This window comes from Staurois parvus, unplaced genomic scaffold (genome assembly GCF_062004578.1).
Source record: "Staurois parvus isolate SC_StPar_1 unplaced genomic scaffold, SC_StPar_1.0 ptg000349l, whole genome shotgun sequence".
In the NCBI taxonomy this organism is placed as follows: Eukaryota; Metazoa; Chordata; class Amphibia; order Anura; family Ranidae; genus Staurois; species Staurois parvus.
This window is the reverse complement of record NW_028318145.1, coordinates 3,224,142-3,239,541: the sequence shown is the minus strand read 5'-3', so window position 1 is coordinate 3,239,541 and position 15,400 is coordinate 3,224,142. Positions and strand designations below refer to the sequence as shown.

The following is a 15,400-nucleotide window of genomic DNA, read 5'->3' as shown; positions in this document are numbered from 1 at the left end:
GCCATTTTGGGGAAGACAAACTCTACCCATTATTCGGCAGCCATCTTAGAAGAGTCTAGCCAATTGCCATTTTAAAGAGTAACTATAGTTTCATATATATTATTGATTTTTCTATGTGCAATTATTTTATATTAGCTGATTTGCTTCCCCATTAGATATCCTAACACCCCAAAAATTTTGATTGTTTTAATTTGCGTATTGGAACTTCACCCAGTAATTTGTTCACAGGTCAAGTTAGTCAAACGCAGATTACTATCTGCCAAATTTTATATAAACAAGTAAGGATAGCTACAATAGGGGAAATTAAATATTTAGTTTAATTTAACAAATATCCCAAGGCTTTAGCAATTCATTGTAAATTATAGTGTCTGTGTCAGCCTATTAATCAAACTGTTAGTGGTGTTTGTAAGTGACTTATTGTAAATAAATAATAATTTATTTTTGAAAGCCGCAGTCTATAATTACATCGATCTTATTGTGTTCTTTTTAAAAGATTTCTGCTTGGCAAAATAACTCAAAATAATTAAATAAGTCAGTTAAATTAATGTTATATATTATTTTTGTATTGCACTGTGGTTTTATCTATTTAGCTGACTAAATAATTGTTCAGACGCTCCCTGACAGTGTCTAACAGATCATAATTTAATTCTGCTAAATACAGGACTCAGGTATGTGTTGGGGAAGAGAGTGGGTGGAATCTAGTATTGGAAGTTTTTTTACCTTAATGCAGAGAATGCAGTTTAAGACTGCCATCTTCTAATACAAGGTAGAAAGTGAAAGTGGGCATCTTAAAGTGGAAGAAAATCCTAACTATGTCTATTCTGAATGTGGTTGTAAAGGCCCAAGATTTTGTATCTTCAGGCATTCTATGCATGAAGGTATAAATCTTTCTGTGTGCACCTTCCCCCCCAACACTTACCTGAGCCCCATCATGATTCAGCGATGTGCACAAGAACCTCGGCTCTCTGGAGACTTACCCTTCTCATTGGCTGAGACAACAGCGGGAGGCTTTAATATCACTTTAATAATGTTCCTTCACTCATATTCTACCTATCTTGCCCAACCTGTATAAAAAAAAAGATCTGTATATCTACCTAATTTAATCCACTCCAGTCACATGATTTTGCAGCTCCATCTTCCCTGTGTCAGTGAGCAGCTGCTGCAGGGAAAAGGAGGGAGCGGCGACAATGACTGTGCCACGGGAGCCTTTGGTGGATTGTCACAGCTCCTGGAATTCTTAGCCGATGATGAGCACTCCCCTACACAGAACTGCAGGATTATGTGACCAGAGTGGAGCAGATTAAAAATAGGTAGGTACACAGATTTTTTTAATACAGTTTGGGTACGATAGCAAAGAGGAGCTGTAGGGAACATTTTTAAGATTAGATATAGTTAGGGTTTTCTTCCAGTTTAAAGGATGTTATTGGTAAGAACTTTGTTTTCCAACCACAAATCATGTACAATATACTTGACATCTGACGCTCTCTCTGTCTTCTAATTTATACAATGGGTTGTGTTGGAAATCTAGTCTTAGCTCTCTTTCCAGTTTCTAGACAAGTCCCAGCACATACTAAATAAATACATGAACATATAGATGAGGTAAAGTAAATACACACTGCATACATGGCATTAATCACATAATAGAAAGTGTTGCTCACCCCAGGCCAGATCACTCCTGCGTAACCTTCCAAGGACTCCTGGATAATAATTTCGTACCCTGCAAACCAGAGGTGCTCTTTCCCAAAACAGGAGTAGACAGTAGGAGCCCATGCCTTGAAGGGCTGGATACATGGTTTGAGGTCACATGTGACATCTGAAAACAAAAACACATTGTTTCATGGTAAGGAGCAATACCAGCCAGTAGATGTTTTCCACTGCAACTATGTTACAGTCAGGAAGTCCTATTGTGACCTCTGTGCAGTCCACTGCAGGCAAGTTTTACTGGCACCTGTGCATTCCCCACTGAAAAGGGGACTAGCGCAATCAACAGACACCTTGATTGAAAACTGAAACCATACGCAGATACGGTGTATTTCCTACATGCATGCCAAGGCTACATTTTCAATTCTGAATGAAGTATGCCTTTAAAGCAGTATTAAACCCAAAAGCAAACATTTATTTTTTTCCAAAAAAGAGGTGTTTATTGAAAACAAAACACACAGATTGATACAAGACAGAATAAAATTTCAAACGGGTTGAACATAGGTCATATGGCAAAACATATATCATACAGAAGAGCATGAAATCCAATGCAGAAATGAACAAATTGGATGAGTAAAACCACGACAAGGTTGTGCCTGCAATATTCCAGTGTGCTTGTCAAACGATTAGAGCAAGGAGGCACCAGGCGTTCTACAGTAATGTCTCAAAGTATGGTGCTATGGAGGAAAGGAGGGTGCGTACAATATCTAAGCAGAAGTCCAAACTACAGGTTTGAGATAGTGGAGGTGGCGGAGAGCGTATATGGGAGTAGATTGTCATGGAAATCGCTAATGGGAAAGGAGATAAGATGTTGACATCATGCCTAATGCTCTGCGGAATAATTATCTGGAGCTTGTACAAGCATAAGAGAGGAGAAAAAAAAGAGGAAGGAGAGAAGCGCGAAGCAAACATTTATTATATTGCAGCTTACCAAATCTTCGATATGATGGTTGTATTTGTTTCCTTTTTTTAGGCTCTCTTTCTTCTATTTTCATCTGGTGATCCAGCCAACAATTCTGTTGTTTTTCAGAAGCACAAGCTCTCCAGCAGAATGTATCATTTATATGGACGAGACAAACCATTTAACACTGACAGGTGCATACAATTATACTCCTTTATTTGTTTATGTAAAACCTTTATCCCAGAAGGAAAAAAAAACTGTTGTTGTAAATGATTATAAAGTGTGAGCTAGTTTGGCTTTAACTTGTTATTGTATTCAAATCTGCCAGTACATTTAACATGCCCCCCCCCCCAGACTGATGATGCTGCTGTTTGCTGTACCTCCTGTGCTCCTTCATCCACAGTGGTATCTCATTAATACAGGAGGAATGTTACTGGTCAGATCACTAGGTGAAAACAGAGAGGAAAAAAGCCACAGAAAATCAAATGGATGTAGCCACAACATCACTAATGGGTAAGCCGCAATATATTACATTTTTGTTTCTTGGTTTAATACTGCTTTCATGCTTCAGTTATAAAGGAACAAACGGTATATTCTGTCATCACCTATTACTTCTCTAATCTTTTCTCTTATAGTGTAACTGCAACCAATTTTTTTTTAGTTTTGTAAATGGGAGTTAGGAAGACCTGACATGATTTTTTTTTCTGCTCTTTCCCTGCTTTGAAGGAATTCCCTTGTTTACTGGTACCATTCATAGTGGACACTGAGAAAGAAAACGAGTGGAAATCCATCCAATGGGGTAACATACAGATGGAGCAACAGCAAACGGATGAGGTCATCATTCTGTTTGACCATGTTGTGTAGCGCAGCAGAGCCTCAATCAATTTACACTAATGCCCCTTCCTCTGAGAGTCAGAGGTCTGCTCTACAGGGGGATCACCGGGAGAAAATATCAAGACAAATTCAGGTACTTACATTAGCTGAATTTAGATGTATATTTACTGATTTGTTATTAACCATTTCCATACCGGGCACTTTTACCCCCTTCCTGCACAGGCCATTTTTCAGGTTTCAGAGCTCTCACACTTTGAATGACAATTGCGCGGTCATACAACATTGTACCCAAACTAAAATTTTATCATTTTCTTCACACAACTAGAGCTTTCACCACTGGGGTTTTTATTTTTTGCTAAATTAACAAAAAAAAAGGCTGAAAATTTTGAAAAAAAAAAAACGCTTTTCTTTGTTTCTGTTATAAACGTTTGCAAATAAATAATTGTTCTTCGTAAATTTAGGCCAAAATGTATTCTACTACATGTCTTTGTTGAAAATAACCCAAATTAGGATGTATTTTTTAGTTTGTAGGAAAGTTATAGAGTTCACAAACTATAGTATTGATCTGAAAATTGATCAATCCTGAAGTACTGACAGCCAATCTAATTTCTTGAGGTCCAAGAATGTCAGAACAGTACAGATATCCCCCAAATGACCCCTTTTTGCAAAGTAGACAGTCCGACGTACTTCATAAGAGGCATGGCGAGTTTTTTGAAGTTGTATTTTTTGTCATAATTTTTGGGAAAATTAAAAATTAAAAAAATTATTTTCACTATTTTTTTTTTACATACTGTCACCAGTGCAGTACAGCGTCATCATATAACTGGCATGGCGGTGATCAGGGACACTGATTGGTGACAGTATGAAAAAAAATATATATATAATTTTTTTTTAATTTTTGTATTATTTTTAATTTTTTATTATTTTTGTTTCTTTTTCTTACGTTTTTGTTTTCATATTTCACTATGACCAAAGTAGTACAATGTTACCATAGTATTTTTTTTTTTTTTTACACAATTTGCTTATAGCAAAGAATTACTTTGCTATAAGCAAGCATTTACCTGAATGACATGGATTCATTCAGGGTTTTTTTTTTTTTTTGTGCTTAGCTGTGATTTGGCCACAGCTAATCACATGACACAGCTGGGTTGTGATTGGCCCAGCTTGTGCATGTGATAGCTGTGACCAATCACAGCTACACACACTAGTATACAATGGATGGCATGAATGAAGCCATCCATTGTATACAACTGTCATGTGACCTGCTGTGATTGGTCACAGCAGGTCACATGGTATCAGCAACGGGGGCGGTACTCAGATCTGTCATCGGCCGTGTCCGACGTACACGGCCGGTGACAGATCGCGCTGCTGCGCGGCTCTGCAGCCATATGGTGTCCACCCGGAACGCTAATGGATTTTGCCGGCCGCCATTCGGCCATTGCCGGGGCGGCTAATGGTTAAATAAGTTGAACAAATTATATTTTCTATCTGCATGTAGTTCAGCTGTAAAGTGACACTATTTCTATATTAAACCTGCCAAATCAAGCCATACCTTTAAAGAAGGGACAATATACTTAAAACATCAGCTATTACCTTTTGTATCACTTGACCGCCCCTCTTAGATTGTAAGCCCTAACGAGCAGTGCCCTCTGATTCCTCTTGTACCAAATTGTATTGTAACTGTAATGTCTGCATTTCATTTTGTAAAGCACTGTGCAAACTGTTGGCACTATATAAATCCTGTATAATAATACTAATATTATTAACATACCTTTGCTGCTAACAATGCTGCTGAACATCACTCCAATCCTGGAAATGTGACCCTGAAGTCCAGTGGGAAGTTAAAATTTCCTATATGATTTTGTTTCCCAGTGGACCTTGGGGGATGATTTCTCACCATCTGGGCTATGTTTAGTGGCATGGCAGCAGGATAGGTATGTAATCTTTTCTTTTACAGGTATGGCTTGATTTTGCATGTTTAATATATCACTATAAAAGACAAAGGCTACATATGTAGGAGACTTTTGCTAGTGTTTGTTGCTGTAGGTTGGTAGACATGGAGACCAAGCAGATCTTTTTCCCCCCAAGGATTTAGAAGCAGCACAATGTTATCACTTATTCCAATAATAATAAATAATTACTCAGTAAAGCTGGTCTTTGACTTTATCACTTTAAAATGAGTGACAGCTTTGCAAGTGATAATATGGATCCCTGGTGTGTAATTCAGCTTCTATCACTTTACAGCTTCATCTGTTTTATTTATTTTATTATATAAATAACAAAATGGTCCTTGCAATAACTTTCAATAGCTTGAAATCAGCATATAACATGGTGGCTTCTTGCCACTGGTTTCCTTTAAGCTGCATTTCCCTTCTAATATTAGTTCTATATGGCTACAGAGAACCAAGGTTTTCCTCATCTTTTACTGGCAAGGCAGAAATTGATGCATGTTCATATAAAACAGTATAGATTTTGTTGGAATAGTGTTAATGTATTTTGCAACAACTACTTCAATGCTCAGTAGAGATATATTCTTCAGCCAGTAGATGGCAGTGTTTATAAGTTTTTAGCTGCATTTATGGTACTGAATACTCTATTGTCTTTTTTCTATAGGTTCCTGTTTCCTGTTAGCAGAGAAGTAAGTAGATTAACACATGTGTACTGTGCACTGTCTGCTCTGTTAACCTATATTTAGAATCTTTAGCAGGTTATAGGCTCAGACACCGAGTTATAGCCTACTACAGAAAAGACATGCAAGATACAGCATCAGAAAGAAGACTGCAACAGAATAAAAGAAAATGGCCAGTGACACAGCTGCAACAAAGCTTTAATTTGCAAATCTGACAAACCAGAACTACCAGTCTTGGAAATTCAAGATGAAAATGCTGCTAATAAGAGAAGGTACCTGGAAATGTATAAAATTACATCAGGCAAGAACAGTGGATAGAGAAAAATCAGAAAGCTCACAGCACAATCTCTCTAAGTATAGAAGATGATCAAACCATACATATATATAATTGTGATACTACTAAACAAATGTAGGTAGGATTGCAAAAGGGGCATGAAAGAGCTAATCTTAGCAATAAACTGTACTTGAGTAGAAAGCTATACTAAACAAAGCTGATGAAAGGCAAGGATATGAGGGATTACATAAGGCACACCTTGGAAATGGTTAAATGCCTGAGAGGTATAGCAGAAGAAATAAAAGATTTTCATGTCACAGCACAATTATTTTGTGGTTTATGAGAAAGTTATGAAACACTTGTCACAGCACTTGATGCATGTCATTGATGCAACTGACATCGGAATATGTTGAGGACAAGCTTGTGGATTAATATAAGCATTATAAAAAGTAAGCATTAATAGTGACGGTGCAACAGGAAACACGTGAATGCTTTGCGTGCAAAAACAAAGCCATTTAAAAGCAGATTGCAGAATCTGGAAAGCTAGAATGCAAAAACAAACTAAACTGCAAAAAGCTAAAATTATAGATAAACTGTGACAGCTGAACTGCAATGAGGTGGGTAATACTTCCAGGGAGGAAAAACATTCAAACTGCATTCACACATGGCACAAATGACTTGGGCACAGAAGTCCTGACATAATAAAGAAATTAACAGAAAATGACTATGCAAGGGAAATTAAAATTAGTCCATGTGATCAAACAAAGCAGTGCACCAGCTGTATAAAAGGAAAAATGACAATAAAACCTTTCCAAAGTAGAGTAACAGCAGAGCTAAGAAACCTCAGGACTCAGGAATTCATTCAGATCTTTGCAATCTAATGGAAAAATTTACTCCAAGAAAGAACAGGTATTTTCTCACTTTTATAGATGATTACTCCAGGTATACTACACTATATCTATTACACAACAAAAGTGAAGTACCAGAAAAACTTGAACAGTATTTGGCTCAAGTATGCAACACATTTGGCAAAATGCTAAGTGTATTGTGCACAGACAATCGAACAGAAAATACAGGTGATAAGACACAGAGGATTATCAGAAAGCATGGCATATTACTTCTGTACCCTACAACCCAGAACAAAATGGGGTTGCAGAAAGAATGAACCGTACTCTTTGCAAGAGTGGAAGAACCGTGCTGTTTAATGCAGATATGCAATCCACATACTAGGGGAAGGCAATTATGACTGCATGCCATCTTCAAAATTGCCAAGAAAATCAGCTGAGAAAACTGCATATGAACTGTGGAATGGAAAAGCTTTAAACCATCTAGAAAATTTCTGTAAGCAAAGTCTATGTGCACATCTTAAAAAAAAAAAAAGCAAAAACTTGGATGCTTACACAAAGAAATGTGTATTTATAGGGTACAGTGAATCTCAAAAGGGATACAGAATTCTAGACCAATACACCAACAAGGCAACCATCAGTAAAAGTGTAATTGTCAAAGAAACTTCAGTATGTTCAAAATTTCATGAACACAAATGCTTCAAACCGAGGGAAATTCCACATCAGTGTCACATGAAGATAAGCAGCAAAGTGACACAGAAATAGAAATTAATGCAGACAATCCAAATACTGTAAAAGAAGAAATCATAAGAGTCTTCGATCAAAAAATCCACCAGAAGCAATAAAGGCATCCCAGCCAAACATCTGTCCTATGTTGCTCTCGTAGCAATAAAACCAGAGCCAGATTCATGGGATGAGATGCAAAGACTTCCAACCCATGATAAACAAAAGTGGACCAGAGCTGCCAATGAAGAGATGACATCCCTTAGTGAACTGAAACAGTCTTTTTTCTATAATAAAGTTCCTGTTTCTTGTTAGCAGAGATGCAGTAGATAGACACATGTGGACTTTGCGCTGTCTGTTCTGTAGGGCTATATACAGAATCTCTAACAGAATCTCTAACAGATGTTGAATCTGTACTATTAAACATAGGATCTGAATGTATAGCTGATTGAAGGAAAAAACTCTCTCTTGGAATTCCTCTAAACCTGATTAATTGAAGTTAAACATGAACAAAGGTAAAAATTACTACTTGATTAAACTAGCTCGATAGTTTGTGTATGAACGATTCCAGTCAAACCTCAAGAGGAGAGGATAATCTCTGGCACTAAGCCAAGTTAAGGTTACTTGTCGATTCAAGAGGGTGCTCCTAGTGTCACACATAGACTGAAGCCAGCAATCACAGTGTCACACAAAAACCAAAGACAACAATCACATATAGAGTGAAGACAGTGCCCACAGGGGTTGATTTACTAAAACTGGAGAGTGCAAAGTCTGGTGCAGCTTTTCCATAGAAACCAATCGGCTTCCAGGTTTTAATGTCAAAGCTTAACTGAACAAGCTAAAGTTAGAAGCTGATTGGCTAAGATGTACAGCTGAACTAGCTTTTGCACTCTTCTATTTTAGTATATCAACCCCACAGTGCCACATATAGAGTGAAATCAAAGATCACAGTGCCACATATATAGTGAAGGAAATAAGTATTTGATCTACTGCTGATTTTGAATGGTTGCCCACTCACAAAGAAATGATCAGTCTAAAAATCGAATGGTAGGTGTATTTTAACACTGAGAGACAGAATAGCAACAAATTAACAATAAATAACAAATTATGCACTTATTTACATGTTCATGAGGGAAATAAGTATTTGATCCCCATCACAAAACATGACTTAGTACTTGGTGGCAAATACCTTGTTGGCAATCACAGAGGTCAGACGTTTCCTGTAGTTGGCCATCAGGTTTGCACACATCACAGGAGGGCTTTTGGCCCACTCCTCTTGGCAGATCCTCTCCAAGTCATTAAGGTTTGGTGGCTGACGTTTGTCAACTCAAACTTTCCGCTCCCTCCACAGATTTTCAATCGGATTAAGGTCTGGAGACTGGCTAGGCCACTCCAGGACCTTAATGTGCTTCTTCTTGAGCCACACCTTTGTTGCCTTGGCCATGTGTTTTGGGTTATTGTCATGCTGGAACACCCATCCACGACCCATTTTCAATGCCCTGACTGAGGGAAGAAGGTTCTCACCCAAGATTTGACGGTACATTGCCTCGTCCATCGTCCCTTTGATGTGGTGCAGTTGTCCTGTCCCCTTAGCAGAAAAACACCCCCAAAGCAGAATATATCCACAGTTGGGATGGTGTTCTTGGGGTCATAGGCAGCTTTCCTCCTCCTCCAAACACGGCTAGTTGAGTTGATGCCAAAGAGCTTTATTTTGGTCTCATCTGACCACAACACTGTAAACCAGTCCTCCTCTGCATCATGCAGATGTTCAGTGGCAAACTTCAGATGGGCCTGGACATGTTCTATGATTTGGTAGCCCAGTCCAGCCTTGTGTAGGTCTACAATCTTGTCCCTGACATCCTTGCACAGCTCTTTGGTCTTTGCCATGGTGGAGAGTTTGGATCTGATTGTTTGATTGCTCCTGTGGACAGGTGTCTTTTATACAGGTAACAAAATGAGATTAGCAGCACTCCCTTTAAGATACTGCTTGTTAGCTGTATGAAAGACACCTGGTAGCCAGAAATCCTGCTGAATGATGGGGGACCAAATACTTATTTCCCTCATGAACATGCAAATCAGTGCATAATTTGTTAGACACGCATTTCTTTTGAATTTGTTTTTGCTATTCTGTCTCTCAGTGATACAATACACCTACCATTTCTATTTTTAGACTGATCATTTCTTTGTCAGTGGGCAAACATTCAAATTCAGCAGGGGATCAAATATTTATTTCCTTCACTGTAGAATGAAAACAGCGATCACAGTGTCACCTACAGAGTGAAGACTGTGATCACAGTGTCGAATATAGACTGAAGACATCAATCACAGTGTCACAAATATAGTGATGACAGCGCTCATACTTTTTACTATACCAAGAAAATAGTACATTATTTTAACACACGTAACAGTCTCAAATACTATATCAGTAATTCCAGGTTCAGGAAACAGGCTAAATTATTGTGTGTGATTCTTCATTTATCTAAAAATGTAAATATAGTCATCTAAAAGACTGCAAATAAAATGTCATGCAAGGTTTCTTCCACAAAGATTAACTACATATGGTGCTGTTGCTAGCTTATATCTGTGGCTGGTCTCAGTAGCCTCTAGAAGGAGAGGCTCAGATATCAGAGGAGCAGAGCCTCTCAATGAGATCATTGCTATCCATATGGCAGCAGTAATAAGTCCTTCTTTTTGGGAATTTTTAATGCAGCAATATGTAATATATTGCAGCTAACCAATCTATAAATGTAGTGGCTGCATCGGTTTTCTTCTATTAGGCTTTTTTCCCTAATGTTCACCTGTTGATTTGGACAGTAACATGTCTTAAACTGGCCATACACTGATACAGCAGGAACCATCTGAATTTCAGTCAGTGTGGCCTCTTTCCTCTCAACAGAAATGAATCAAATTCTGTCAAAGGGAAATGTTAGGAATTTTTCAATCAGTCAATCATCTGCAGCCACTGACTCATGGGTTGTTCTAAAAGAATACAGCAGAAGAATACTGCAGCCACTGATTCATGGGTGCTGCTATCAGAATACAGAGTTCTAGTGTGTGTGTATTCCTCCCTTTACCTCATTTGTGTGGATAGGGGAATCTATTGGCTTGATGAAAAGAAACTAATCATGTATGGCCAGCCTTAGGGTGTCTTCACTAAATCGAAGCTCAATAGAGAAACCCATGGACAACAGCCTTGTCAGTCTGGGAAAAAGGTTAGGCTGGCCAAACATTATACATTTTTGTTGAGATGTTGATTTACCAAAAACCATATATTAGGAGGTCAAACCTAACAACAGTTTCAATTGTATTCAATTAGACAGGCTCTTGCACTACATAGAAGGTAAATGTAAAGGAAATTGGGCAGAAATTGGACAGAAAATTGTATAAGGTATGGCCAGCCTTAGATTAGGAGATTTAGATGGAGTTCACAAGCAATTTAAAGCTGAATTTAATCTAACACATTATAAACAGTTATAGCAAACAGTTTTTTTCCCTTTTGGGATAAAGGTTTTACATAAATGAATAAAAGCTGATCATTGTAAGCACCCTGTCAGTGTTAGACGGCTTGTCTCATCCTTCCAAATGCCACTTTTGATGGACAGTTGGGCCCGGTAAAGGAAACTGAATAATAAAAGACTTAGTGGTTGGATTAACAAGTAAAAATAAAGGAGCAAAATGTAAAAAAAGAAGAAAACTAATACAGCCACCACATCTAATGATTGGTTAACTGCAATATATAAAATTTTTTCTATTGGGTTTGGATACACTTTAAGAAAGCCATATCCTGTAGTATTTAATCTCTCTGACCACATCAGAGCAGCTAGCCCTGCACAGTGAACTATAAACTAAGGGATTTCAGTTTTACCATGCACCACATGAATACACAATTTAGTAAATGTGACATCTGTGTGTTGTGATGAAGGATTTGGCTACAATGGTAAATATATGTATATTATTGACATAAACAAAGCTTTTGTGTATGTCTCTGGAGGAACAACAAATGCTAAATATTATCTATCAAGTATAAACAGACAAAAGCCCTGCAATCTTCAGTCTCCCTGCCTCATTAGAATCCCAGAGCAGCCTCCATGCTGTGCTCACCATGCAGGCACATTACAGAATGGTGTGCTGCTCCAAGGACTGCATCTACAGGTAGTCACACAGAATTCCTCTGCCCAGTAAATATTATATAACGTAATGCTTGAAAAGCTTCACATCATCATAGATCCTGTGTATTTTAAAATGCTTGATAGATTACAACACATACAGTATAAGCAAAGGCATAATAAATTCATGTGGGGGAGCTGGCATGCATGCACTTCTGTAGCCTGATCTCCAAGTCATCAGTGCTGAATATCAGGATGACAGATGACAAGATCAGGGGACTGGACCCAGCTTGGCATGCAATGATCAGCTCACTGACAGGCAGACACACACACACACACACACATCGTGTACCTACCTTCCCCCAGTTGAGGGGTCTGTAAAAATTGGGGATCTGACACTTCTTGTTGCTCTCTTCCCTCTTGATCACCCACAGTTTCATCAGATCCCTCCCAGCTGTCTTCCTCCTCTGCAGGGGAGAGCTCAGGCTGCACACAGGACATACACTCCAAACGCTCAGCATCCATAGCAGGTGCCCTGAGCACAGGGGAGAAGACAAAGCAGTAGTGATCAGTCAGTGGAGCTCATCCTCTTATCGTCTGTGAGCTAGGAGGGGGTCTCCTGAGAGCCTAGGGGCTGGCTGGGATCTGGAGGAGATGTTGGGGAGATTGCAGATGGATGGTGCTGTGGCTGGGATTGCAGTGTGGACCCTGATTATGTATCTGATCCACGTCTAGGAAGGAGACACAAAGCCTTCTCCTGGCATGTGTACTGCTGTCAGTAACCCAATATTTCACCCCTGCTGCAGTAATAACCCTACACTAGTAGGATTCTATCACTGGTATGATCATGGCGAATGATGGAGCACACATACCACTTTGTGACAGCTTCTGCCTTTCCATGCACTAAGGACTGATGGCAAATTAGAACCAAACATCACTATTCCCACACTCCCTGAGAAGTTGGAAGGTAAAAGTACAGCTTAGAACTCTTATATTAAAGGGTATCTCTGGCAAAAATGTAAAAGTGGTTCTAAAGCCAAGACTTTTTTTATCTTTAACGCAGGCATCTCCAAACTGCGGCCCATGGGCTGAATGTGGCTTTTTGCTTGCCATTATCTGACCCTTGGGGTACTATTCCTCCCACTGATACCAATGATGGGGCACTATTCCTCCCACTGACACCAATGATGAGGCACTATTCCTCCCACTGATACCAATGATGGGGCACTATTCCTCCCACTGATACCAATGATGGGGCACTATTCCTCCCACTGATACCAATGATGGGGCACTATTCCTCCCACTGACACCAATGATGGAGCACTACTCCTCCCACTGACAATAAAGATGGGGCGCTATTCCTCCCACTGACAACAAAGATGGGGCACTATTCCTCAAACAACAAAAACAATTGGGTACTATTCCTCCCACTGACACCAGAGATGGGGAACTATTTCTCCCACTGACACCAAAGATGGGGCACTATTACTCCTACTGAAACCAAAGACGAGGCACTATTTCTCTCACCAACAATAACAAAGGGGTACTATTCCTCCCACTGACTTCAGAGATGGGGAACTATTTCTCCCCGACACCAATGATGGGGCAATATTTCTCCCACTGACACCAAAGATGGGGCACTATTACTCCTACTGACACCAAAAATGAGGCACTATTTCTCCGACCAACAATACCAAAGGGGTACTATTCCTCCCACTGACACCAACAATGGGGCATTATTGCTCCCACTGACACCAACAATGGGGTACTATTCCTCCCGCTGACACCAACAATGGGGCACTTTTCCTCCCACTGACACCAACAATGGGGCACTATTCCTCTCACTGACACCTGCAATGGGGCACTAATCCTCCCACTGACATCAACAATGTCGCACTATTCCTCCCACTGACACCAATGATGGGGCACTATTCTTCCCACTGACACCAACAATGGGACATTATTCCTCCCACTGACACCAACAATGTGGCACTATTCCTCCCACTGACACCAACAATGGGGCACTATTCCTCTCACTGACACCTGCAATGGGGCACTAATCCTCCCACTAACATCAACAATGTGGCACTATTTCTCCCACTGAAACCAATGGCATTGCTTAATCCCAATGATGCTAGGTCATTTTCCACTGGTTACTGTCCTGCCCCCCTAAAGCTTGAAGGGCAGTAAACTGTCCCTTTCTTTCAAAAGTTTGGAGACCCCTGCTTTGATGCATTTTCTGCATTAAGGTAGTGTTAGTGTCTATGGATGCACAGAGCTTGTCTTAGGACTGTGCCTGAATGTCAGACCCCCATAGCAAGCAGTTTGCTATGGTAGCAGACACAGAAGAGGAGGAGCAGAGAGTGTCTGCGGTGGAGCCAAGAAGAGGAGGTCTGAAGCCACAATGTGCAATTCCATTGCTCAGAGCAGGAAAGTATAATAGGTATTATTTTAGAAAAATGTTTTTAATTTTTACAACCGTTTTAATTTCCACATTGTATTTCAGTTCATTCTAGCCTACGCCTATTAGTCTGAATGATCTTGAAATCTGTAAACTTACTTTGTGAAACCCCCCCGCACATTTACTTCCTAGAATGCTGTGAGACATATTCACTATGTCCTGTGAGTAGCACTGCTGTGTCACTGAATTCACAGAGCCTGCCTTGTGCAGATGCGCTGAGAGGAAATGTTTCAGGAGGCAGAGTCAGTTCAGAAATCACTGCTTGTAGGCAGCAAGGTACCATGGGATATGTAGTCCTTAGACTAGACATTGAGTTGAAACTGCAAAGCATGCAAGGAATCCAGGACATTTTGAAAGGAGATGGCAGCAAAGATGCAGAACTCACAGCACAAAATTAGATTTTTCACATGAAGTTTGTATTGCTATTATTACAACACTGATGTTATAAAATTAAAGTGAAGGATAAACCCTTGAGCTCCTTTAAAGGAATATTAAAGTGACACCAAACTCTAGTTTAAGTCTGTCTTAAATCAAAGTATCTTCTGTTGCTCTCAGCCTCCTCCAAATCACCAAATTCCTGTTGAAGGGTGGCTATCCACTTGCCGAGTTCTACTGCTACAGCGCAGACCAGCTGGGCAGAATCACAGAATCACACAGTTATATATATATATATATATATATATATACTGCTCAAAAAAAAAAAATTAAAGGAACACTTTGAAAACACATCAGATCCCAATGGGGAAAAATATCATGCTGGATATCTATACTGATATGGACTGGGTAATGTGTTAGAAATATGAGGATGCCCCATCGTTTGAAGGAAATGAAAATTATCAACCTACAGAGGACTAAATTCAAAGACACCCCAAAAATCAAAGTGAAAACATGATGCAGCAAGCTAGTCCATTTTGCTGAAATTCCAT

At 39.4% G+C, this 15,400-nt stretch overlaps 1 protein-coding gene across 1 annotated transcript in view; it reads right to left on the bottom strand.

Annotated features, from left to right (window-relative positions):
- Positions 1-12,833, bottom strand: part of LOC149456751 (protein-lysine methyltransferase METTL21C-like) — a 34,107-nt gene extending 21,274 nt beyond the window's left edge. The window contains exons 1-2 of the mRNA XM_089684532.1: positions 12,370-12,833; positions 1,659-1,813 (exon numbers count right to left, since the gene is read on the bottom strand). Of these exons, the coding sequence (XP_089540658.1) occupies positions 1,659-1,813; positions 12,370-12,538 (324 nt within the window). The 5' untranslated portion in view covers positions 12,539-12,833. The remainder of the gene's footprint in view (positions 1-1,658; positions 1,814-12,369) is intronic.
- Positions 12,834-15,400: the final 2,567 nt, after the last annotated feature.